Source organism: Musca autumnalis, unplaced genomic scaffold (genome assembly GCF_047663935.1).
Source record: "Musca autumnalis isolate F117 unplaced genomic scaffold, ASM4766393v1 scaffold_1, whole genome shotgun sequence".
Lineage (NCBI taxonomy): Eukaryota > Metazoa > Arthropoda > Insecta > Diptera > Muscidae > Musca > Musca autumnalis.
Genome location: NW_027411644.1, coordinates 155,602,510 through 155,629,848, shown reverse-complemented (window position 1 = coordinate 155,629,848; position 27,339 = coordinate 155,602,510). Strand labels below are relative to the sequence as shown.

Here is a 27,339-nt window from a genome sequence, read left to right as displayed (position 1 = left end):
CAATATTCAATCCAGTTCCCAGAACGGCATTCTGACAGGTTTGAATATTTTCTCATCACGTTGCACTTATATTCGCGGACAAAACTGGCTTACCAACGACATAACACGTTATATGTGGTCAACAACGTTTCTTTATCTGCACCCCAAGTGTTACCCGGCAACAAACTTGAGGACCTTGTTCCTACATCTCAGCAGATAGCTATGGCATACGCGGACGACATGAACATGACCCCTGGAATTTTGGGGTAGTTTGCGGTCGGAATTCTGCTATCATCGACCATGACATTCAACTCTGTTCTCACCTCTGCCGTTCATGTGGTGAACAGAGTGGGCGTAGATTTAGTTGTGGATATTTGGATATTTCGTGCGTGGAAAAAAAGTGGTCAGATCAGTCAAATAGGAGGTCGGCTTTTCACAAATGACATCAGGGAAGAAACCTGACGTCAATATCGTACAATCATCCGCATGCGTTACGATCTCAATGTCGTCTGGAGAGGTTAAACAGTTCCGGAGATATCACCCCACCTTGAGAAACTCCGTGTTTTATTCTACGGGGCTTAGACTTCTTGTCCCTTAACTCCACGTAAGATTGGCGTCCACACATAGAATTGATTATCCAACGTTTCAAATGTGGACGTAGTGTTGTCTGTCCTCATTATTAAAGGATTTTGATAAGCCAAGCGCCACCATCACTGTTCTATTAACGTGGCTTGCCCTGGTTGAGTCCTCGAGTCATGTGGTGGTTCCTTCTCGCCAGGAAAAGATCTAATGCGATGTAGTATTCTTCTCTTCGCCCAGTCACTCCCGTGTTGCTCGACAAACTGGCGATTAAAAAAACTTGCGCACTGCCTGTGATCAGTCAGAGTAACGTCGCCAAACGTGACTAAGGTCCTATCTTCCTTATTTCCAGGGTTCGAGAGTTATTTAACCGTTGCCCACAGTTCACTTTTTCGGGTTCTAATTTAGCAACTCTTCAGATGATTTAACCGGTTATGCCCACCGACCAAACTGTTAACTTCCAGTGGCAGCTCCCTGACTCTGGGGTCACTGGGGAAACTCATCACCCTCATTTGCTAATCCCTTTCCTCAGTTGGGATGTTTGGTCTCATTTGGGGCATTCGGCCTTTAGGTATATGACGAGCTGCTGCTAACAGAACATCAGAAGGGTTGGGCAGATCTCTGAAGTGATGATTAGTGAACTCTCTGAAACCTTTGCAATTAGCTTTTCCATGATTGACGAAAGTGTGTCGTTTAGAGGTGATGAAATAGGGCACTCTGCTGATTGAGACAAATATAGGGAGATGGTATCATCCAAGAGAAACGACAAGTTGCCAGGTGATGTCATTTGTCACACCAGGTGACACGATGGTTAAGTCTAGCGAATTCGTACACTCTCCGCTAATTCGGGTATAGAGGGTCGTCTGCATTGATCGTACAAAACGTAGAGCTATCAATCTGTGATTTTAAGTCTCAAGTCTTACAATTCGGCGACATCTATATATCGTCACCATAAATGCCCGAAGTCGTATCTCCAAAAAAGCCGAAATTAGTTTTTTGATTGAATCTAATACAGCGATTAAAATACAAGCTTCTACGTTAAAAGATAACGATCCTATTCAAGAAAAGGCATTTCGGAAAATGGTGTAACATCGCAGATTTTGTTGTAATGACTGATCCCAAAACCAAGATTTGGTCATTACATATTTCCATAATACAGTTTTCATTTCATAATGTTTTTCGTTTCTCCTGTAAAATTATGATTTTGGTAGTTACGTCATTGGTCATTTATGGTGACGATATATACAATATTGCATCTTTGTGTTTTCTTTTCTATTCCTACATCTGTATCCAGCACTTTTTTACCAAGACGATTTGGAATCTTCGTCCCTTTCATTCCCGACAACGGGAGGTACAATAAAATGTTGGTAGCATTTATTTCACTGTTCTATTCAAGATCGTCTAATTCGTTTTATCGGATGCTTTAAATAATCTTCATCCTTTTTTCTATTGATACAAATAAAATGACGCTTTTTTTTACAGATACATTTTTATTTTTTTTTATTTACAATATCAACAAATATATTAAAATAACACATACAAATTTTAACAGTCCATGATTATAACATACATATGTATGTACATACATATTTAAATACATAAATATCTCGCGGAGTTTTATTGAATTTAAAACTAAATTAACAACAATTATTTAAACAATCTTCACCTAATTTTTCTAAATATCAGCCATAATAATCGGCAGCAGATGGTAATTCACTGATGATAAATGTTGCCGGTACATTGGCAAAGATCTTTCCAAGACGTTCCGTTATAATTGTTTCAATGGCTGATTTAATGGCAGGACGTAGTATTTCATAAAATTCATGCCAATTTTCATTGAATACAACGTGAGCACTCTCTTCCAAAACATGCTGGCCGTGGAATAGATTGTCCAAGCGTATTCCAAAACCACCAACTTCTTTGATTTCCACATGCAGCTTATCGATATCCATAAATGTTAAGCCGTCTTCGTCGCGTAAATTGAAGCGGATCAGCAATTTGATTTCAAGATGCTCTATAGAAAAAAAATAATGTTGGTGTAGTCAGTCCATAAATAAGTTCATAGGCTCATATGCATACTTACCAGCCCTTATAAATGCCTTGCCATTTCCATTTAAAGCTAAACTTAAAATTCGACCCCTAATTGTGTAATCGGAATGAATATTTAATTTAGGCACCACCAGCGTTACCTTGGCAAACAATTCATTTGTATCGAAACTGAAATAATTTTTTTTTAATTTTATAAACTAAAAAATGTTTTGATTTGGACATACCTTACATGTTCTACACGTATATCTTTGAGGCCTTTTACTTCAAGGTTATGAAGATTGGCATTCATTGAGACAGGATGTCTGAGATCTTGTTCGACATCAATACGTTTCACAAATATCGGGTCCAAGTCGCCAATGTATTTCGGACTGAGCAAACCTGTAATTTGAAATAAAAATAATAGAATTAATACCAATTATTTGCTTTGATTCAACATTAACACTCTGTTTTTGTAAAAAAATTTATTTTTTTAACGCGAATTGTAAAATTTTGTAGATCGATTAATCGACTTAGCGCAAAAATAGAACCCTGATTTTAAAATGAGGAATTTTCAACTATATATGGAACGCTTTTACGATAAATTAGGCCGGTATATTTACTGGTGACTGAACTATGGATGCCTAAATTATTACGAATATAGACGAACGAACAAATTATTAGTTACAAAAATAGGGGGTAAATGGATAACAATTCCCAAAACATTTTAAATCTCACTGTACGCTGTATTGGATATATGAATATGCAAATCATTTAAAGTTTTTTTTATACCCTCCACCATAGTATATAGGGTATATTAAGTTTGTTTTTTCCATTTATAACGTATTGAAATAATCATTTGAGACCCTATTAAGTAAACATCATTCATTTACTTATCGTATAATCCAAAAATACGTTTCTATTTTTTCTACAACTTCTTCTTTATCTTGTGTCAAATTTTCATGTTGATATTTTTAAAACTCAAGAAAAAACTTTTTGTTCGAAGATAACACCGTGTGTAATTTTTTGAATCATGATTTATTAACCATATTTTGACACCGCAGGGTGATAGAGGACCAAAAATAAGAATACACGTGTCCCGGCGTTTTTCTCTATCACTTCAACTTTCGCGGTTATGGGCCCTCAAAGACCTCAGGCCTTATTGTCAAAAGGGATCATTTTGTCAGGCTCATATTTTCTAAACCGATAAGAATTTGGATTCACACGACGAGGCAAAGTTGTAGCTCTCGTCTTAAAGAATAATAATTGTGAACACATAAAATCCATTCAACCTCATCTTCAAGGTGAAAATCGTCAAGGTCAAATTTTGATTATAATTTTTTATCGGATTTTGGTCTACAGATATAAAGCCGATCAAAAGTGTACCATATATCTCAATAAACAACTTTTTAAAACATACGTACGCTGTAGAAATGGTTCTTAATGGTCAAAATAGCAAAACAATTGCGATTTTTATCCTATTTTATCGGCTTCTGCTCAACCACAATAATGTAGCAAAGACATGAGTAAAAAACTTTCTGGAACATACGAACTGTCTACGAACAGTTCTTAATGGCGAAAATAGAAAACAATAACGTTTACAAAAATTCGATTTTTATACTTTTTGCTTCAATTGTGGTCCACAGATATCGAACCGCCCAAAAATTAAGGATGCAGTCAACTTACTAATATGTACCTAAGATCCCTAAGATAAACAACATGAACATTTTCCGAATAATGCTTTAAACTGAAATTCACAAACAATTAAATTATTTTAAACGTTTCTCCCTACTCAGTAGTGGGATTCTCTAACGCATTTTTTGGTTACCGACCAAAATCAGTAAAATTAAAATACTTATAATTTCGGTAATTACTGAAATTTGTCGTTAAGTTAGCAACCAAAATAAAGTTGTCCTTGTCCTGTCCTACCTATAGCTAGAGTGTTGCCAACATTTGTTCATAACTTTCATTTATAACTTTGCGTTCTAATTTGACCGATTTTTGTCGGTAACCAAAAACTGCGTTAGAGAATCCCACTACAGGTCTGGAAATAACAAACTGTACAAAACTCAAGGTAGTTTGAAAAGTTTGTTATTTACGAACCTGAACAGGAAAGAATGATCTGAAATTATAGAATTTTGAGCTTGAAGAACTGTTCCTAGAATGTGCATGTGTTCTAGAAAGTTGTTTATTGAGAACTTAGGTACATTTTAGTAGTTGACTGTATCCTTAATTTTTGGGCGGTTAGATATCTGTGGAACAGAATTGGAGCAAAAAGTATAAAAATCTAATATTTGTAATTTTTTTTTCTATTTTCCCCATTAAGAACTGTTCGTAGACAGTTCGTATGTTCCAGAAAGTTGTTTACTGATGTCTTTGCTACATTATTGTGATTGATTGCTTCCTCGAATTTTGAACGGTTTAGTATCTATGAAGCAGAAGCCGAGAAAATAGGATAAAAATTGCAATTGTTTGGCTATTTTGACCATTTAGGACCGTTTCTACAGAGTTTGTATGTTCTATAAATTTGTTTATTGAGATATATGGTACACTTTTGTAGTTGGTTGTTTGATTCAATTTTGATCGGTTTGATATCTGTAAACCAAAAACCGAGAAAAAATTATAATGAAAAGTTGACCTTGACGATTTTCTCCTTGAAAATGAGTTTGAATGGATTTTATGTGTTCACAATTATTATTATTTAAGACGAGAGCTACAACCAAATTCCACGAGTGAAACCAAATTCTTAGCGGTTTAGAAGATATGAGCCAGACAACATGATCCCTTTTGACATTAAGGCCTCAGGTCTTTGGGGGCCAAGTGATACAGAAAAACGACGGGACACGTGTCTTCTTATTTTTGGTCCTCCATCACGCTCCGGTGTCAGAATATTGTTAATAATTTTCGTGTTGCATAGTGTAAGCTATATCTTTTCACGTTTTGGTATAACCCCCATATAACAGTACCGCCCGATTTGAGGTATTTTGACGTTTTCAGTAATATTTTCTGACCGAATCACCAAACTTCTCCACTAAAACTTGTGGACATAGGTTCATGTTTTGGAATCGGCTTTATATAACGCCACCACCCGATTTCGGGTATTTCGACATTTATAGCTATATTTCCACATCAAATTTGCTATAATTTGGCATTTAGGGTTCCAAGTGGTCAAAAAACGTATCTTCCATAAACAGTAGACATTAGTTCATATGTTTGACTAGCGCCGTAGAACTGTACCGCCCCATTTGAGGTATTTTTTTTTTCGTTCTTTCCCATGCCTCACACACCCGTCCCTGCCGACTTGCAATGCATATACAATTTCTTCATCTAAAAGTTTGAAAATACCTGAAATCGGGATGTAACGTTACATAGGTATACCAAAATAAGGGCCTATGTCCACAATTTTGAATAGATAAGTTTTTGGCCACTAGAAACCCAAAATGCCAAAATATAGCTAATTTTATGTAGCTGAAAACGCCAAAATTCCTGAGTAATACAGTACCAAAACTTGGACTGTTATAACCCATATTCGGACTGCAAACAAAAGACGCGTCTTTCCAGAATTTCAGCGTCCTATCTCTATTTTTGTGGATGCTATAGTGAATGCATAGATCGATTCAGAATTTTACCCTGATAAAGAATATTTATACGTTATAGTGTTGTACGTGATGCGATACAAACGTAAAAACAAAGTTAATATACCCTTCATACTATGGTGTAGGGTATAAAAAGTCAGTTTTTTTATTGTCTGTGCGTTGTACAAAATACAATAGAAATTTATTGTCTGGTATTTATAACTTCGTTTTTGTAGGAAATCCCATTTTCTGCAGAATCGTTTTCGGACAATTCAATATTTTCCGACATAACTTTTCTGATGATATATTCATCCCTCGGCTCTCCATAACATTGTAGGTTGTTATCAGATTGCTCGAAACTCTGCATCGGCTATGATATCCAATAAATGGGTTTCATTAAAATCTCTTCCGCGGTTATTTCACAAAATTTGCACTGCACGTCAAAAATCGCATTGTATGTAAATACAAAAATATACATTTTAAAATCACTTAACAATATTTATTGCCATTCTAAATTCGTCAATAGTTTTTTGCCTTTTTGCCACCAACATAGACAGCCAGTAGATGGAGTAAATGGCTTTTTTATTTTTATTGCAATTATCAGCTTTCTTAAAATGCATATTGCTTGAAATAACATAACGATTTTTTTAAGCTAATATGAAGGAATGATGACCAAATTTCAAGTGCTTATAAGCGCGGAATGCATATAAGCGGGATGCATACATATATCGAAATAATGCCAATGTATTTTGAACTAGAAGTAAAACTTGCACAAATTTCAGTGCTACTTATTCTTATATCCGGGATGTATATAAGAGGAAATATTGTACAAAAAAACGTACCTATACGAGCATAGATCATTTTTTGCGTCGAGGTGTTCTACCCTTTGCAAATTTGAAATATCAATAAATACCTCTCCTATGTGGTCTATTTTAAAGCGTGCATCTATCCATACACACAATTCTCTGTAGATATGTTTTATACACATATCGAATACTAATTACCAAATTTCAGTCATTTTGGTAGGATAATACGGCTAAAACCTTCAAAAAAAGAGTTGTTCTTTTAGCTCTTTTAACTGATCGCTCCTTTAAATGAACTAGGTCGGTCTTTTAGTTCAGTGGTTCAATCGCTCGTCGATACCCAGCAAACCATTCATACCGACACCGTAACGAAATCGGAACAAAATTCGGACGCTACGTCCGATATCTGATCGGTAATGGTAACGATATTTTAACGAAAGTTGTATGAAATGGTTAACATAATTTCGGAACGAAATGTCGGACCGAAATCGGTTCGATTTCGCTCAGAATTCGGAACGAAATCGGAAGAAAATCCTTGGAAAATTCGGGATGCGGGTTTTTCCTCTGAATTTTCGTACAGATTTCTGAACGATTTCGGAATAATGTGGTATAAAAATCTGAGGTACCTTCCGAACTTTCGTAGAGATTTCTGAACGATTTTGGAATAATTTCGTTGATTATAGAAGGAAAACATTTTTCTCTGATGCCTCTTTTTTATTGATCAATTTTCTTTGTTATGTTTTTTATTGGAAGATTATAATTTCAAAGGTATCTAATGATTATCATTTTGAAGTTATAGTAGAACAAAGTAAACTTTGTGTACGAATATGTTGAGTCTATCAGCACTGGCTTGAATTATTATATGTTGCATTTATATTTAAAATATTTAAAAACTGTATATGCGAATTTTATAACCAACCATTTTGTTTTTCGAGAACAAACTAAAATGTTGCCTGTTAGATATATACAAAAGGTGGTTGTTGTGCAATGGGAAATTTGTTTCCGACATATCGATCCGAAATCGGAAGAAAAACATTAGCATATTCGAAGGAAAATTTACTTCCGACATTTTCTCTGAAATCGGAACGAAATCTGAACGAATTCCCCATACGAAAACAAGTAAGAACGGTGTTAAGTTCGGCCGGGCCGAACTTGTTATACCCTCCACCACAAGTTGTATTGAATTAAAATGGAATAATTAGTTTCCTTTCGTGTATGAAGAAGACTTAATACTAAATTTCAGCAATTTCGGTAAAACAATGTGAGGCACCATTCTATGGGGGCTATTTCAGAACTTCGATCTATACCGAAAAATTTCTGACGGAAAGTTTTTAGGCTTAAAGAAGACTAAATACCAAATTTTCTATATTTCGGTAAGAGAATGTGGCTAAAATATAAAAAATACATGAAGGCGTTGACCTAAATTTAATGGGGAAGTGCAGTACCCCCAACAAAGTCTAAATACCAAATTTCAGCCCTTTCGGTGGAATATTGAAGCCACAACGTTCAAAATACCGAAAATGGGGAGGTACCGTTCTATGGGGGCTATATGAAGGCATGGACCGATACCGACAAAGTTCTGGGGGAAAGTTTTATACGACCAACGTAGGCTAAGTACCAAATTTCAGCCATTTCGGTGTGATAATGAAGCTAAAACCTTCAAAATATCGAAAATCGGGAGGTACCGTTCTATGGGGGCTATATGAAGGCATGGACCGATACCGACAAAATTCTGGGGGAAATTTTTATACCCCTAAAGAAGACTACGTACCAAATTTCAGCCATTTTGGTAGGATAATGAAGCTAAAACCTTAAAAATACCGAAAATTGGGAGGTACCGTTCTATGGGGGCTATATCAAAACGTGGACCGATATATCCCATTTTAAATACCAACCATCCTGCAAGCAATAAAAACTTCTGTACCAAATTTTGACTCTCTATTTTCTAAATTGCGAGCTGTATCTTGATTTCAACAAACAGACAGACGGACCGACAGACGGACAGGGTCAAATCGACATAGAATTTTATGCTGATCAATAATATATACACTTTATAGGGTCTCCGACGAATATTTCGATGTGTTACAAACGGAATGACAAATTTAATTATACCCTCCATATGGTGTGGGGTATAACAAGTAAGAGAGGGCAATAGTCGGACGGGCCGACCATGTGATACCCTATACCACTACATATATGTATTAATTCATCGCGTATTAAAACCGTTTTAAAATTTGATTTTGCCTGGTTGGGGAATTGGTTTGAAAGAAGGTGGCAAAGCGAATCATGCTGCAATGTATGTATAAAAATCCAATTGGACAATTAAAACGTTAGGGCACCATGTAATATGCAACAATGCAACAACTAACAATGAGAAAATGTGGTTCTCTACACCTAACCCATTATATATTAAGCAGTAGGCCCGTTATCTAGCAGACACTTTATTGCAATTTTCATCGGGGGGAAGATAAGTAGTTCTATTTTCATACGTAGTCTACTTTGCCGGTATATGCCCTCCAGGAAAAAACATATGGACCAAAAATATTTTTTTGTATTTTTCATACAAATGTAATGGTCCATTTCACCCGCTAAATAATATCAGATCATCATCCAAAATTGTAGGCCTTTTCTTCGACCTAAACTCTCACCTCATGCAACATTTCGTCATTATTGAACTATAATTGCGACCTCTAGCGTGTTTTATATAAGTATAGCTTACTTTCCCGGAATGTCTCTTCCAGGAATAAAGATATAAGCTGTATACTAAAATTTTTCACAATTTTCACACAAAAGTTTTGGTCCATTTAACCCTTTAAATATTATCTGATCCCCATCGCAAATTGCAAGCTACTTCTTCGTCATATACTCTTACCTTATTTAAAATTTCGAGGCGATCTGACTATTATTGCGACCTACAGAGCATACACAACATCGGATAAAAATTATGTTTTTGGTCCTTTTCACCCGCTAAATATTTCACGATCATCACCAATTAAAATAGCTATCTATTCTGATGCGAAACCGACCTCCATACCAAATTTCGTGACGATCGGTCCAAAATTGCGGCCTGGAGTTTGATTACGGACGGACACACATCTCAAAATCGCTTTATCTCGCCGAAGAATATTTCGCGGTGTTACATGAATTTTTACCAAAACAAACTTATATTATCCTTTCCACATAGTGGTGTAGGGTATAAATAGTATAGAAATCGATACGAAATATGAACAATTTTGCTTCCGAAATTGTTCCGATATGTCGGACATCCGACATTTGGTTTGCTGGGTAAGCTCTGCCGGTCAGCTGTCTTTTCGCTCTTCGTTCACTGATTCTGAATCGTTCGCGCGAACACATGTAAATGAACAAACTACTAAATAATATTTATCATTATATCAGCGTCAGGCGAGAGAGCGCCCACGTGCGTTTTTTTATACCCTCCACCATAGTATGGAGGGTATATTAAGTTTGTCATTCCGTTTGTAACACATCGAACTAATCATTTGCGACCCTATAAAGTATATATTCTTGATCAGGATAAAATTCTAAGACGATCTAGCCATGTTCGTCTGTCCGTCTGTTGTAATCACTCTAGCGTTCGCAATAATTGAAATAGAGTTCTGAAATTTTTCACCCGAGGGTCTTTTTTCCATAGGCAGGTCAAGTTCGAAGATGGGCTATATCGGTCCACTCTTTGGTATGGCCCCCATATAACGGTACCTCCGGATTTGAGGTATTTTGACGTTCTTCGCCACATTTGTAGACCGAATAAGCTATAATTTGGCACTTAGGGTTCCTAGTGATCAATAAACTTATATCCCAAAGGATATGGGCATAGGTCCATGGTTTGGTATAGTCCCCATATATCGGTACCTCCCGATTTTCGGTATTTTGAGAATTTTAGTTACAATTTTTAACCGAACTATCTGTAATTTGACATTTGAGGTTCTTAGTGATCATGAAAAATCTCCACGAAACATCGTCAATATAGGTCCATGTTTTGGTATAGCCCCCATATATCAGTACCTCCCGATTTTCGGTATTTTGAGAATTTTAGCTACAATTTTTAACCGAACTATCTGCAATGATCGGTATTTTGAGAATTTTAGCTACAATTTTGTCTATTTAAAAATAATCGTCAATATAGGTCCATGTTTTGGTATATCCCCCCATATAACTTTACCTCCCGATTTTTGGGAATTTTCAGTGGTCACGAAATTTCTTCACTAAAATTCGTCAACATGGGTCCATTTTTGAGGGTCTACATTGTTTTGATGAAACTACCCTCAATTTGACTCTTGAAGTTCCCTGCAGCTATAAAACTTTTCCACCAAAAAATGTAAATATAGGTTGACTCTTTGATATAGCCCCGTAGGTGGTACCTTTCACCTAGCTGAACACATTTTTTAGATTAGATAACACAGTGCAACAAAATGGAGGTGAAAGTCTGGGGCACGAAAAATTCCTCTTGGGGAAGAAAGGCCTTGGTGAGTATATTATGAACCCCGAAGGACAGATCCGCCGTGAGTCGAACGGACGCGGAAGTATGGCGTGATGAAATTTTTGTTAGAGACCCTGTGGGCTATCAGGAATTAGCGTTATATATTTGTTCACTGTTGCTTAAGTGCTCTACAAAAACAACAAACAAAGATATAATGCTAATTAATGATGGCGTACAGGGTCTCTTGCAAAAACTTCATCACGCCATAACGCGGAAGTTCGACTCACGGCGCATCTGTCCTTCGGGGTTTTTAATATACTCACCATTGTCGAAAAGTTGTTACACCTAAAATTGTGAAAGGACCCTAATTATTCCATTTTAATTAAGACTTTTTATGGTGGAGGGTATAAAAAGTTCGGCCCGGTCGAACTTAACGACTTTTTACTTGTTAACGTTGTAAAATATGCAATATAAAAGTATGGTGCCTTAGGCTGCATTATATTTACAAAGGCATCAGTTAACTGAGTCAACGGGGCACAGTGTCACGACCATGGCCCAAAATGGTAAAAATCAAGTACTTCGGCATACCAATTTATTGATGGGAATTGATAGTAAACATTTCAATTTGAAGGAATTTTAATTATGGTATTGATTTGTCATGTAGTTCTGTCCATGTGAAGGTTCAAATCCGATAATTGTTGGAAATACGAATTTTTATCCTTATTTTACTAAAATTAATATTTTTATTATGTTCCAATATTTTCATATTTAAAGTAATTTATCGTTCTAAAATAAATTTTACATGGATTTAATTTTGTTTGGAAGTAAATTGTGATCATGTGGTGTTTACAGCTACCCAAGTCTGTGGTACTTAAGTACTCAAGTACTTCGGCATACCAATTTATTGATGGGAATTGATAGTAAACATTTCAATTTGAAGGAATTTTAATTATGGTATTGATTTGTCATGTAGTTCTGTCCATGTGAAGGTTCAAATCCGATAATTGTTGGAAATACGAATTTTTATCCTTATTTTACTAAAATTAATATTTTTATTATGTTCCAATATTTTCATATTTAAAGTAATTTATCGTTCTAAAATAAATTTTACATGGATTTAATTTTGTTTGGAAGTAAATTGTGATCATGTGGTGTTTACAGCTACCCAAGTCTGTGGTACTTAGTACATCGATTTTGTGAAACAAATTTTGAAAATTAGTGGAGTGGGAAAAATTGTATAAAAGTTTATATCGGTATTATTTGCTGTTTGAGTTTTGAAAAGTGAGTACTTCAAATGTATCATGGCACAATAATGCAGGTACAACGGCAAAAACAGCTGATTATCACATTAGTTGTCAAAATGCATTATTGTGAATAAAACTCCATACAAAAGTTAACAAGCAATTCACAGTAATGCGTTATTTTGAGGTTTGGTGTGGTAAATTGCCCGATTATTGTTATCGATGTAACACCTTCTTATTCCACCATGAAATGTATAAAGGTTCCCTTTTTTAACAAAGCGTTTTGCGGTGTTGGCTATAGCTCGCAAACGAATAGACCGATCATCACATATTTTTGTGGACTTATTAAGTACATAATAATCTTGCTTTTGAACGGAGACACTTTTAAAAATATCAATTTAAACAAATGGTGAGCAGTTTTTGACCGATAATCGGCCAAAAAACGTTTTTAAAAGAAAGTTGTTTGTTGTATTCAATAATCTCACAAAAAATATGAAGACTGAACAACAAATTTCAGTCATTTCAGTGGATATTGAGGCCACAACCTTCAAAATACCGAAAATGGGGAGGTACGATTCTACGGGGGCTATATGAAGACAATGACTTATACCGACAGATTTCAGGTGGAAAGTTATTACCCCCCAACGAAGACTAAATACCAGTTTTCAGCCATTTTGTTGTCGGGAGGTACCGTCCTATGGGGGCTATATGAAGGCGTGGACCTATGCCGACAAATTTCTGGGTGAATATTTTATATCCCCAACGAAGTCTAAATACCAAATTTCAGCAATTTCGGTGTAATAATGAGGCTAAAAGCTTCAAAATTGCGAAAATTGAGGTACTGTTCTATGGGGGCACACAATTCTTTGTTGGAATGTTTCATACAAATATCAATCATTTAGGTTGGTTATTGTGACTAAGGCTTTCAAAATACCGAAAATCGGGAGATACGGTTCTATGTGGACTATATTAAAAAGTGGACCATCGCAGTTTTTTGTCCCGGAGATTGTAAGTCAATAATAAGTACGTGTACCAAACTTTATACACCTACGATAACTCCTTCTTTTTTTAGGCACAGTTAATATGAACTCGCGACATAGTACGGCGTCGTATTATGCACACATCGGGTGCTTAACTAAATTGAATCGTTCTTTCTTTAATCGTTTCTTTGTTGATAGTTATTTTATCTTTCGGTCCGCACTCAGTGAACTGCTGAACTATATCGACCGATCTAGTTCATACGCTTTTTTCAGTGAATCGTTCAATTGAACTAGTTCGTTCTTGAACTATACATCTCTACTTCAAAATACCGAGAATCAGGAGTTACCGTACTATAATGTACTATAAGGTGTGCGTCAAGACGTGGACTTATACCAACAAATTTCTGGGCGAAAGTTTTTTGGAAAGTTTTGTAGCCCCAAGGAAGACTAAGTACCAAATTTCAGTCATTTCGGTAAGATAATGTGCCTGAAATCTTCAAATTACCGAAAATGAGGAGTTACCGTTCTATGGGGGTACATGAAAAAGTGAACTTATTTTTCTGGAAAGTTTTGTTGCCCCGAAGAAGATCAAGTATCAAATTTCAACCATTTCGGTAAAAAATGTGGGTAAAACCTTCAAAATACGAGACCTAAAACCTAACCTAAACCAAATTTTTGGGGAAAAATTTGGTTGACCCAAAGAGATTCAATTAACAAATTTTAACCATTTCGGTAAAAAAATATGGCTGAAACCTTCAAAATACCGAAAATCTGGAAGAGCTGTTCTATGGGGCAATATTAAAACGTGCACCTGTACTAAAAAATTTCTGGTATAAAGACCAATAAGACCAAACACCAAAATTCAGCCATTTCGGTAAGACAATGGGCTAAAATTTACAAAATACTGAAAATTGGGATTTACCGTTCCAAGGAGGGTGGGGAGGTGGGGGCTATATCAAAACGTGGGCCTATAATAACAGATTTGTGAGGAAAATTCTGTAGCCCCAAAGAAGCATATATATCAAATTTCAGTTATTTCGGTGAGATATTGAGGCCACAACCTTCAAAATACCGAACATTTTGAGGTACGTGTACCGATATATCTCATTTTTAATACCAAACGCCTTGATTTCAACAGACGGGCGGACAGGCGGTAGTTTCAAAGTGTTACTACCCTTTTGCTGAGTAACTATTACTACTCTTTTGAGTTAACATCCTTTTGTTGAACAGGTGCGATATGTTTTCATACATTTTACGTTAAGTAAATCGAAATAGAACAACTTATCTGCACTGAGACTATTAAATTATAAATTGAATATAAATTAAAATCTGTAATTTCGAAACTGCGCATTATTTTAATTGAACCTAACTGTTATACAAACCAGTAAATTTATTATACAGTTTAACTACAGTCAAATATGTTTATAACGAGCAACTACTTAAATAAAATGATTTAGCTTATTCGTAATATGAGCAAATGAACAGGAGCTATAATTTCATAGTAAATGTGTTAATTATAATTATCTTAAATTGTTACTATTATTTACCATCTTTCCATTCGGTAAAAAATGCTTGAAAATTTCTTCCCAAACATCGATTGAACTCGACATCATCCGGTTGGCACTGTGTTAAAAAATCGGCTAAAATGAAATACAAAATTATTATTTATTTTTTTGATAACTTTGTATGAATATAATGTTTGTTCATTACGTTTAGCGGTGAGCGTCTTTCCATTGACAACTACGGCTACCAATGTTGTTGCCACGGTCACAAATAAACTTGAACCTGAATCCAGTTTCATGATTAATTTGCACTTTTCAAAAGAATAAAAACACGATTTGATTGACTGATGCACACAAACAAATTAGATGAAGAGCAGTTCTGCCCTAAGCGTGAGCCGTTAATAAGCGTTCAAAATCGGCTATCTTTTGTTGTATGCAATTGCTGAAATACTGATCTGATTTTTTGTTTTGATAAGCGTTTTTCCAAACACTCATTTCGGAATAATTCAAACAGCATCTGAAATTGTATCGAAAACAAAACCAGTTTCTCCAGAATCTTCGTTCACAGAACACAGGAGATGCAATTGATAATGCGTTGTATGAATTACTTACCCTACAGTAAGTCACCTCCCACAGGTATCGTGTGGTTTGATTTGTTTGCTTTTGAACCCTTAGCTTTTGACGTTTATTACGCACTGGTCTTGTAGATTTCACTTAGAACAAACTGCGTTCGAATGGAAATGCTTTTTTCAAACGACATGGTTTTGAATATCGAATTGTTATATCTTCTTTGATGTGTTGTTTCATTGTCAATATTGAAGGTGATTTCTGTTCTGGGTCCCATCCTAAGCGACGTTTCAACTTAAAATACAGCAAACGAGATAAATTTGCGTTGGTTCTACCCTCATAGTATTCTGTGTTTTGAAATGTACACAACGAATAAAACGTGTGTGGCTTAATGAGATATCTATGTATACAGTGATGCTCAAAACATTTGCAACTGAAAAAACTCATGCAGATTTTGCACAGGTCTGGGGAAATTTGTTGTTTTGAAACATATTTATTTTTGTAATTGGGTTGTTTTGTTAGGGCCTTTTCTATGTTTAAAAAATATTATTCGGTTATTTCGAATAAACTAATAATAAAACCTTATCTATATATATAACAAGTGAGCCAAGGCTATAGTCGGGTCGGGGCCGACTATGTGATACCCTACACCACTACCCCTGTTCATAAGCTTTTGACTAATAAAATTCAAAATATTAAAATTGGGATAGCTTAGCGCCTTTGCTCTGAATGTCTTTATTAACACAGGTATATTTTTTGGAAACACATTTAAGTGCATCGACAGTACAACCAAAATAAAAAATGGAAAAGTGGGATGTATTCCAACCATCAATAGGCTTCTTTCTCTGTTAGACCCCCATCAACCCCCAAAATTTCGTGAGGATCCGATCAAAATTTCGTAGTGTGATTTCACAAAAATGGAAAAAGGGATGCATTACCGACTATTGCGATATCTCTGTTGTTTGACCACCTATGACAACCTACTTCACATCGTTGTAAAGGTGATATTTTCTACTTTCCTTGCCAGGTTTTGCTTTCGATATTAACTTTGAAATAAAACGTTGGTCTTTTTCCAAATATTTTTTGTCACATTCCGACCCCTGAATAATATCCGACCATTATCAAAAATCAAAAGGTTTTTTCCTCTGTGCGACCCCCAATAACACCAAAAATTTCGTGACGATCCAATTAAAATTGCGACCTGTAGCGAGATTTCCAAAAAAGTGGAAAAATGGGATGTATTACCGACTATTGCGATATCTCCGTTATTTGTATACCTACGCCGACCTAGTTTACATCATTGTAAAGATGGGATCTTCTACTTTCATAGCCAGGCTTTGCTTTTGGAAAGTCCCCAACCCAAGCTGTGATATTCGTCATTATTATTAAAATCGCAAAAATAAAAAGTTGGGTTCTATTACCGGCTATTGCGATATATTCGTTGTTTGATCACCTACGAGAACCTACTTTACATCATTAGAAAGGCGATGTTTTCTACTTTCATGGCCAGGTTCTGCTTTTGGTATACCCCATATTGAAGCTAAGATATTCGCTTAGGAAAAAAACGTTGTCTTTTTCTCCAAATAAGTTTTTTGCCCATTACGACCCCAAAATATTATCCGACCATCACCAAAATCAATAGGCTTCTTCATCTGTGTGACCCTCATTAACCCTCAAAATTTCGTGACGATCCGATCAAAATTGAGATCTGTAGCGTGATTTCCAAAAAAGTGGAAAAATGGGATGTATTACCGACTATTGCGATATCTCCGTTATTTGGTCACCTACGCCGACCTAGTTTACATCATTGTAAAGATGGGATCTTCTTCTTTCATAGCCAGGCTTTGCTTTTGGAAAGTCCCCAACCCAAGCTGTGATATTCGTCATTATTATTAAAATCGCAAAAATAAAAAGTTGGGTTCTATTTGCGGCTATTGCGATATATTCGTTGTTTGATCACCTACGAGAACCTACTTTACATCATTAGAAAGGTGATATTTTCTACTTTTATTGTCAGGTTTTGCTTTTGGTATACCCCGTATAGGAGCTGAGATATTCGCTTTGGAAAAAAACGTTGTCTTTTTATCCACATAAGTTTTTTGCCCATTCCGACCCCTAAATATTATCCGACCATCACCAAAATCAATAGGCTTCTTCCCCTCCGGGACCCCCATCAACATCCAAAATTTCGTGACGATCCGATCAAAATTGCGACCTGTAGCGTGATTACAAGGTTTAGATGGACAGACGGACAGACGGACGGACGGACACACATAGCCAGATCGACTCAGCTCGTCGAGACATTCATTTTGATATATATAAGTATGGGTCGGCCAAAACCAACTTATAATACCCTCCCCACATAGTGGTGTAGGGTATAAAAATGGTGTAAAAAATGTATAGTAATTCATAAAATGAGAACGGCTAGGCCGATTTCTGTAAAATTTTTTGTCAGTTATTCGTATTTTCGAGGAGAAGGTCTTTACGGAAGAAAATTTTGGAAAATCTCTCTGGAAAAGTCGGAAAATTGGAAAAATCGAAATTTGAGTTTTTGTATGAAATTTTATTCCTTAATAGCGAGACGAAGTTCGCCGGGTCCGCTAGTAAATAATAAATATGGAACTCATGTTTTTAGCAACAACAAACGCACTGTGGTCCCAACCTGCGACACAATTCGAAAAAGTCGATATCAACAAATTTCAATGACAATTTAGGAAATTATCTCTAAATATATCACATTTTAATATTCCAACAATGTTTTTGTAATTTATAACGGTACTTAAGAAACTAAACAGAAGAAGTTGATTGACGTTTACGTATGTTCTCTTTAAGACTTTAAAAACATCAGTAACGTTGTGACTTCTTACAAGGCAAATAACTAAGAATTTAAAAGATAAAATATTTTTTTCGAAATGGATGTTTTAGTTAAAGTTATTTTGATTACTTTTACATAAAAATCTGTACAAATTATTCGCATAAAATGAGTTGGAAATTATTTTTTTTTTCCAAAATACTTTCTTCTGAATTTTTTTCCAATTCCTCAAAATTGAAGTTAAGTTTTACTAACTATGCCGTATGTGACATCAAAAATACTAGTGATGTCTCTGTTCTTTTTAGTGAATATTTTGTATTGTTGTGTTGTTTTGTTTTGTGTTTATTTTGTTTGTTTTGGTTTTTTCGTTCAAGATTTAGATATTTTTGTTTAGGTGTCTACTTATGAGTGTATCTATTTTTCACTCTTGTATATCTATTATATATGATTCTCTATACAAAGTGAAAAACAAACAAAAATGTTAAGTTCGGACGGACAGAACTTTATTATACCCCCAACATGAAATATTCTGACCTGAAATGGGATAATTATTTTATTTTCCCGTCAACAATATCAGGCGGAGACGTTTTCTGACCAGTGAAAACCCCATAAACAACTTACAGTCAATTTAGACTAAAAATGTAGATAAAAACTTCATAGAACTTGAAATCTGATGATACCGTTATATGGGGGCTATACCAAAACCTGGACCAATGTCCACACTTTTTGGTTGGAAAGTTTCCCGATCAATGAGAACTCCAAATACCAAATGAAAGCCACGTTGGGCCGAAAATATAGATAGAAGCTTCAAAATACCTGACATCGTGAGGTACCGTTATATGGGGGCTATACCAAAACATGTGCCTATGTCCACAATTTTTGTGCAGAATGTTTCTGACTACTGGGAACCCTAAATACTAAATTATAGTCAATTCGGGCCAAAAATATAGATGCACTTACTTACTTAGCTGGCCCATTACAGAACATTTGTTCCATAGGCCGAACTAAGAAAACATCTCCATTCCTCTCTATTTGTTGCTTCGCACTCTGGAATACCGCGCCTTTTCATCACCACTTGTTTGCGCCATCTATTCCTTGGCCTGCCAATTCTGCGTGCACCGCCAAGCGGTCCGTATTTATACGCTTTTTTAGCGGGTTCATCACCGCTCATTCTTATGATATGGCCTAGCCAACGCAATCGCTGCATCTCGATACGTTTAACTATATTCATGTCTTTGTATAGCTTATAAAGCTCGTGGTTCATACGACGTCGATATTCACCGTCAACGCAAATCGGCCCGTAGATCTTTCGAAGAATTTTCCTCTCAAACACACCAAGCACTGCCTTATCTGCTTGCGCAAGTACCCATGCTTCGGAGCCATACATTAGCACGGGTAGTATCAGCGTTTTGTATAGTGTTATTTTTGTTTGACGAGATGTGGCTTTGTTTTTAAATTGCTTACTTAATCCATAGTAGCATCTGTTGGCCAATACAATTCTTCTTCTTATTTCACAACTGATGTTGTTTGTTGTGTTTATGGCAGTGCCGAGGTAGACGAGGTAGACAGTTGGTCCGAGCTCTATGGATGCTTTGCGCGTCGACACCATCTTTTTGATCGGAGGGACTGTCGAATACTGCTTTATAATCGACAAAAAGGTGAAATGGTTCGATCTGCATCTCTTGGGTCTTCTATAGGATTTGCCGCAGGGTAAATATCTGGTCAATGGTGGACTTGCCAGGTCTAAAGCCACATTGGTATGGTCCAATTATTTCGTTGACCATTGGCTTTAGTCGTTCGCACAATATCCCTGACACTATCTTATAGGCAATAGGGAGAAGACTTATGCCCCTATAGTTGGAGCATACAGTCTTATCTCCTTTCTTGTGGACGGGATATAGGATGCTCAGGTTCCAATCGTCGGGTACGCGTTCTTCCTGCCAGATGGTGCTAACTAGTTGATGCATACACCTTATCAGCGCGCCTCCGGTTTTAAACAGCTCGGCTGGTAAGCCATCGGCTCCTGCTGCTTTATTATTCTTCAGCCGGTTTATTGCTGTTTTTACCTCATCTTGGCCGGGTGGTATACATTCTATACCATAGTCTGGGATTGGATCTGTGGTATCATCGTCTTCGCTACTATTGGATACCAGCAGATTGGAGAAATGTTCCTTCCATATCCTGAGCACGCTATCTGTATCTGTTACCAGATTACCTTGCTGGTCTCTACAGGAGGATGTGCCTGTACCAAAGCCATCTGTTTGATGTTTCACTATTTGGTAGAATTTTCGGGCTAGTTGGAGCATACAGTCTTATCTCCTTTCTTGTGGACGGGATATAGGATGCTCAGGTTCCAATCGTCGGGTACGCGTTCTTCCTGCCAGATGGTGCTAACTAGTTGATGCATACACCTTATCAGCGCGCCTCCGGTTTTAAACAGCTCGGCTGGTAAGCCATCGGCTCCTGCTGCTTTATTATTCTTCAGCCGGTTTACTGCTGTTTTTACCTCATCTTGGCCGGGTGGTATACATTCTATACCATAGTCTGGGATTGGATCTGTGGTATCATCGTCTTCGCTACTATTGGATACCAGCAGATTGGAGAAATGTTCCTTCCATATCCTGAGCACGCTATCTGTATCTGTTACCAGATTACCTTGCTGGTCTCTACAGGAGGATGTGCCTGTACCAAAGCCATCTGTTTGATGTTTCACTATTTGGTAGAATTTTCGGGCTAGTTGGAGCATACAGTCTTATCTCCTTTCTTGTGGACGGGATATAGGATGCTCAGGTTCCAATCGTCGGGTACGCGTTCTTCCTGCCAGATGGTGCTAACTAGTTGATGCATACACCTTATCAGCGCGCCTCCGGTTTTAAACAGCTCGGCTGGTAAGCCATCGGCTCCTGCTGCTTTATTATTCTTCAGCCGGTTTATTGCTGTTTTTACCTCATCTTGGCCGGGTGGTATACATTCTATACCATAGTCTGGGATTGGATCTGTGGCATCATCGTCTTCGCTACTATTGGATACCAGCAGATTGGAGAAATGTTCCTTCCATATCCTGAGCACGCTATCTGTATCTGTTACCAGATTACCTTGCTGGTCTCTACAGGAGGATGTGCCTGTACCAAAGCCATCTGTTTGATGTTTCACTATTTGGTAGAATTTTCGGGCTTCATTCTGGCTCCTGTACATCTCGATTTTTTCACACTCCCGCTTTTCCACATTTCTCTTTTTCTTGCGGAAAAGACGTTTCTTTTCTCTTCTTTTCTCCCGATATCTCTTTCGTGCGCTACGCGTTGCTACTGATTGTAAAGTAACTCTATATGCCGCATTTTTCTCTTCGGTAGCAGCACGACACTCCTGGTCATACCATGAATTCCTTTGTTGAAGGTCTCTGGAATCCAAGTATGGATTTTGCGGCTGTTTGCATGGAGTGGGCAGTGTTTTGCCATTGTGTTGTTATGTTATCGGGACAAGGAGTGCGTTAAGCAATTGGGCTAGTTGAGTGGAATATGCTGTGGCTATCTGTTGTGTTTGCAGCCTATCGATGTCCAACTTCCGCGTTGTGTCTGTTCGTGCTTTATTTGCAACGTTTAGACGGGTACGTACCTTTGCTGCAACAAGGTAGTGGTCCGAATCAATGTTTGCCCCTCGGAACGATCGTACATCCAACACTCTGGATGAATGTCTTCCATCTATCACAACATGATCAATTTGATTACTTGTTCTTTGATCTGGAGACAGCCAGGTGCCCTTATGAATATCGAGATGATTCAATCTGGTACTGCTAACTACCATGTTTTTTGCAGCTGCAAAGTCTATCAGCCTCATACCATTGTCAGATGTTTCACTGTGGAGACTGAATTTCCCGACTGTTGGGCCAAAGATATTCTCCTTTCCAATTTTGGCATTAAAATCGCCTAGAATGATTTTAATGTCATGGGAAGGGCAACGGTCATATGTTTCTTCTAAGTGCTCGTAAAATATATCTTTGGTCTGTTCGTCCTTTTCTTTAGTGGGAGCATGAGCGCAAAAAAAGCTGATGTTGAAGAATTTAGCTTTTATTCGAATTGCAGCAAGTCTTTCATTCACTGGGGTGAAGCTGGATACCAGATGTTTTAGTCTCCGACTAACTACGAATCCGCAACCAAACTCATGCTTTACGTCATGGCAGCTATAATACAGTGCGTCACCTTTAGGTGTTGTTGTGACGTCTTTCCCAATCCATCGTATTTCCTGTATGGCAGTAATATCGGCCTTGTACTTTTCAAGTACGTCTGCCAATGCGAAGACTGCACCTTCTCTATAAAGAGTGCGAACATTCCAGGTGCAGATTCGCAGATCATGGTCCTTAAAACGTTTGCGGGGTTCGTCAACTTTAGAGGGGGTTGTTTTTCTTTTCTTTCGTTTTTTCATAGTAGGCTGTTTTTTCTAGGGGAGGGTTACTAACCCGACGCCCAAACCCAAGTTTTTAACGTTCTTATGGGAGAACGCGCGGCACATGTTAGCTCACTACCTTTAACGGATGTTAAAGGCAGTTCCCCAGGTGACACCACGGGGATTACAGTGTCCACTTGGGATGAAAGAGGGACCAAGATAAATCCTGGGCTTTGCCATGTTAAAACCGGTCAGAACCGTTGCTTGGTATCTTCCATCCCCTATATAGATGTAAGCTTCAAAATCCCCTATATAGATGTATAGATGTATCTTCCATCCCCGATATAGATGTAAGCTTCAAAATATCTGTTGGTAGCGTTATATGGGGGCTATGGGAAAAACTGGACCCACATTGATAATTTTTTGGCTCAAGTATTTTTTACTTATTTGAAGCATTTACTGAAATCATCAGATCTATCCGACGATTAGAAGTATTTTTGTCGCACCTTCCCATAAAAGCGGGACCACTGTGAAATGTATTGCAACTAATATTTTTTCCGAATTTGTAGGATTTTTATTTGATTGGATATATATTATCAAATAATCTTGATATATTGAAGGTATCCTGTGAACTAACTGAATGAATTTATCCTTTGCAATCCCGTGGCTTATGGATAATTTGTAAAGTATTAAGGTTTGGAGGCATAGCTTGTTTTCAAACATACAGTTGGTTTGGTTTAAAATATCGAAGAATTAAAGATCGTTAGATCCATGTAGTATCCAATTATTATGCCCATATACCAATCTTAATAATCCGGACACCTCATGTTTCGGTGGTGTCCGAATTATCGAATTGTCCGGATTACCGAGTAGTAACAAAAACATAAAATGTTGTAAGTTTAAATCATTATTAACGGACGTTTAATAGATACTAATTTGATGTATATAGTAAACTGGGAGCAGCTTTCTTGGCTACTAAATTATCTCCTGTACTTCCCCAGCGTAATTTGGGTGACATATCCTGAGTTTATTTGTCGTCTTAAACTTCTTGGCAAGGATATAAACTTCGTTGCCCACGAACATGTTTTCATTTCCCGTGTCCGTGAGATATGAGCGTCTTACGACTCGCGATAGAGCTTCGGAATTCAAGTGCACCCCTTTTCAGTATGGGGAATACATTTTAGCATTTTCTATGAATGACTTCATCTCGTCCTCGAAACCAAACAGTTAAATTGTTTTATCAAACAATTTTATAGCCTTGCATTTGATTTTCACTACGAATAAGACAAAATGGAAGTTAAATCTTTGGGTTTGGTTTTGAATGCCAAGGAAAATAATAGGAGCCATTAGCAATTGTTTAATAATTTATTCACAATAATTTATATACAAGGTTTCCTCGTTCAGCTTTAAATTCCAATAAAAACAGAACTATTAATTCAAACGTTTTAAAATTTAAACATGCTCCTGAGGCAGTTTCTCACGAACTGTCCGCCCAGACACACTTATTCGGACTATATAACTTATATATCGATCTGTTAAGGAAGAGTATTCAGTTCTAGAATTTCATAAACTAAACTTGTATACCATTATCAAGTCTGAGGAAAAAGTCGATTCAAAATCAAAACCATGTGTCAACATGAGCACATGCGTGTTTGATTTTAAATATTTCGACCACTAACGTACTCACTTTGACAACGGTATGTTATCAATTCTCGAAACCGTTGACAATATCGCCTTTTCAAATTGACAACAGCGTGCTCAATTCGACCACAAACAGTGTTGATACACTATCGACAACGGATTTGGAAAGTTTGCCAAGTATGGGGTGTATGGCTTGTATAAGCACGGTTTGTAGGTAAACATTATATTAAGATTTTCATTATGTTTGTAACTATAATAATCGTTTTATATCTGCGTGCAATCCTACGTTGATATGGTAATGGTAATTCTGTGGAAATCACTCTAGCGTCCTAACTGATTGAAGTAGATGGATTTTGGTGAAATCTATTGTAGGTACCTGCAACTTTTTGGTAATGAAAATATGCTATATAGGTCAACGTTTTCTTCTAACGCCCATACAAAGTGACGCGTTGAACCGTCGACTCTATAAGGAATTCTGAAGGTATTAGACCTACTGGCGCTCCGAAGTGATTGCAATCTGGGATTTTGTGCTTCAACAAAAAAAAAAAAAAAAAAAAATTATATAGATCCTCGTTTTCGTATAGCCCAACGCGACTCGGCTCTTTAAGGCATTTTGAAGGTATTAGTCGCATTACCACCGAATTGGTTGTACTTTTGGATTTATGTGTTTGTTATTTATGTGCCTCAAGAAAACATTTAGATATAGCTCCCTATATAACGGCACCATCCGATTTAAGGTATCTTCAGGTTTTTATTTATATTTTCGGTCTTAGTTGACAGTTATTTAGCATGTAGGGTTCCTAGCAGTCTTAAAGTCACAACTTACAATTGTAGACATAGGTCCACGTTTTTGGTTCCACCCGATTTCTGGCATTTTGATGTTTTATCGTCGCTTTCGGCCCAATTTGGACGTAATTTGCCATTTAATGTTCCCAGTGGTCAAATAGTTTCCCCACCAAAAATTGGGGACATAGGTCCACTGTTTGGAATAGCCACCATATAGCCGAACGGCTCAATATCAGATACTTTAAGTTTTTTTATTGAAACTTATGCACCAAAAATTGTTGACATAGCCATTGGTATAGCCGTCATATAACGGGTATTTTGAACAACGTTTTCGGCCCAAATAGGATGTAATATGGTATTTAGTTTCTAATGGTCAATAAACTTCTCCACCAAATGTATAAACATATTTATACCGGTACCAACCGATTTCAGGTACAATTGAACTTTTCTATAACGTAAATCGTTATAGATAGGTCATTCTGCATGAGAAATTCCACCTTTGACGTTTTTATCGACGTGTTCGACCGCATTTGGATGTATTTTGGCATTTAGAGTTCCTAACATCGGTCAACATTTAGTATAGCCCTATATTACGGTATCAACCGACTTCAGGTATTTATTGGTTTTTATCTACATTTTCGGCTTAATATTATATAATTGGTAAATAGAATTTCCAGTGGTCAGCGTTCACCAAAAATTGTGGACAATGGTACTTTCGTAAAAGGAAGAAAACGAAATATTTCATTTTAGTTCAGAATATTTCATGATGGTGGGTATAAGAAGTTCGGCCCCGAAGAATTGAAAATTTGTTTAATTCTAATTTTTTAGAGCTTTCTTTTGGTCTGTTCCAGAACTGCAAGAATCTACTAATTTTTACTATTTTTTTCGATAACATAAAGGAAAAAATGTTATCGTAGTAAAAAATAGTAGCTCCTTGCAGGTTCTGGAACAGAGCATTTAACTATTTGGTACTTTTAGAAAGGTATCAGTCATCTTTGCCGACAGAGATATACCCTCAGCCGTGTAAATTGAAAATTTCATCTATTGACAGTTCGAATACCGGCCTACACAACCAATATCATTTTCCTCAAAAAATATTTTTTCTTTAGCCGATAGTCTTAGATGCTAGTTTTTTTTTTTTTTTTTGTAACATTTTATTATTTTGTTTTTCATTTTATTATAATAAAAATGTCAAATAAATAAATATCTTTTCTGGGCTTTTTCTGAATTTTCAGAACCTGCCGACAAAAATATGGATTTGGATTAAACACAAAAGTGTTACGAAGAAGGGACATGGAATGAAGTCACCCACCCACCAGTTATTTCAGAGCGTCACCTCATAATTTAGAGCTTTGGACCATGCTGTCGGGAAGCTTGGACATAACATCGCTGTAAACAGGACCTCAAGAAGTATCTCCGGTAAAAATGTCCAAAGAATCCTCGAATAGACCTTAAACTGTACTTAAACATAGAAGGTAGCCTAAGCAATTTGTGAGCTATCTTTATTCCCATAGTAATTTGTATGGGACCAAAAGTGAATTGTCACGAAATCGCTCTACATGCCGCAAACAATCGATTAAAACATTTTACTAGTTCATTGTTGTGGCTAAATAACCAATCTTCCAAAAAATTATTATATGTACGTTGTTTCAGCCAAAAATCATGTAACACCTCGAAACGCTATAAACGCACATTTTGTTCTACTGATCTTCTATTTTGTTCTACTGATCTTCTATTTCGGTATAAAACGATGCGTCTGTCCATCATAAATTTTGATAAATGGAATAATAATTAATAAAACTACTGGAAAAATAAATTTTAAGACTTTTAACTTCGCCAGAAATATGTAAAACCTGAATGAAATATTTTGTGCGATACTGTTTATATGTATGTACTGCGGTGTGTGTGTCATAAGTTTATCTATTCATAAGTGAGTCTTGAAGAAAACAAGTTGTTGCGTTCGCCACCTTCAAATCAGCTTCATTTGTTTTATGATGACGATTCTTAAGCTACTACTCACTCACTGGCGAT

General features: G+C 36.6%; 1 protein-coding gene across 2 annotated transcripts; it reads right to left on the bottom strand.

The window, feature by feature from the left end:
- Positions 1 to 2,028: 2,028 nt before the first annotated feature.
- On the bottom strand, positions 2,029 to 15,996 carry LOC141388615 (uncharacterized). Of its 2 annotated transcripts, XM_073958629.1 has the most exons (6): positions 15,735 to 15,993; positions 15,331 to 15,639; positions 15,168 to 15,260; positions 2,832 to 2,985; positions 2,642 to 2,775; positions 2,029 to 2,572 (listed from the first exon to the last, which is right to left on the bottom strand). In XM_073958629.1, the coding sequence occupies exons 2-6, from the start codon at positions 15,419 to 15,421 to the stop codon at positions 2,241 to 2,243; spliced, it is 804 nt and encodes a 267-aa protein (XP_073814730.1). In that variant the 5' UTR covers positions 15,422 to 15,639; positions 15,735 to 15,993; the 3' UTR covers positions 2,029 to 2,240. The 2 variants fall into 2 exon arrangements, with proteins under 2 accessions (XP_073814730.1, XP_073814731.1); XM_073958630.1 differs by having other exon boundaries at positions 15,331 to 15,996.
- Positions 15,997 to 27,339: the final 11,343 nt, after the last annotated feature.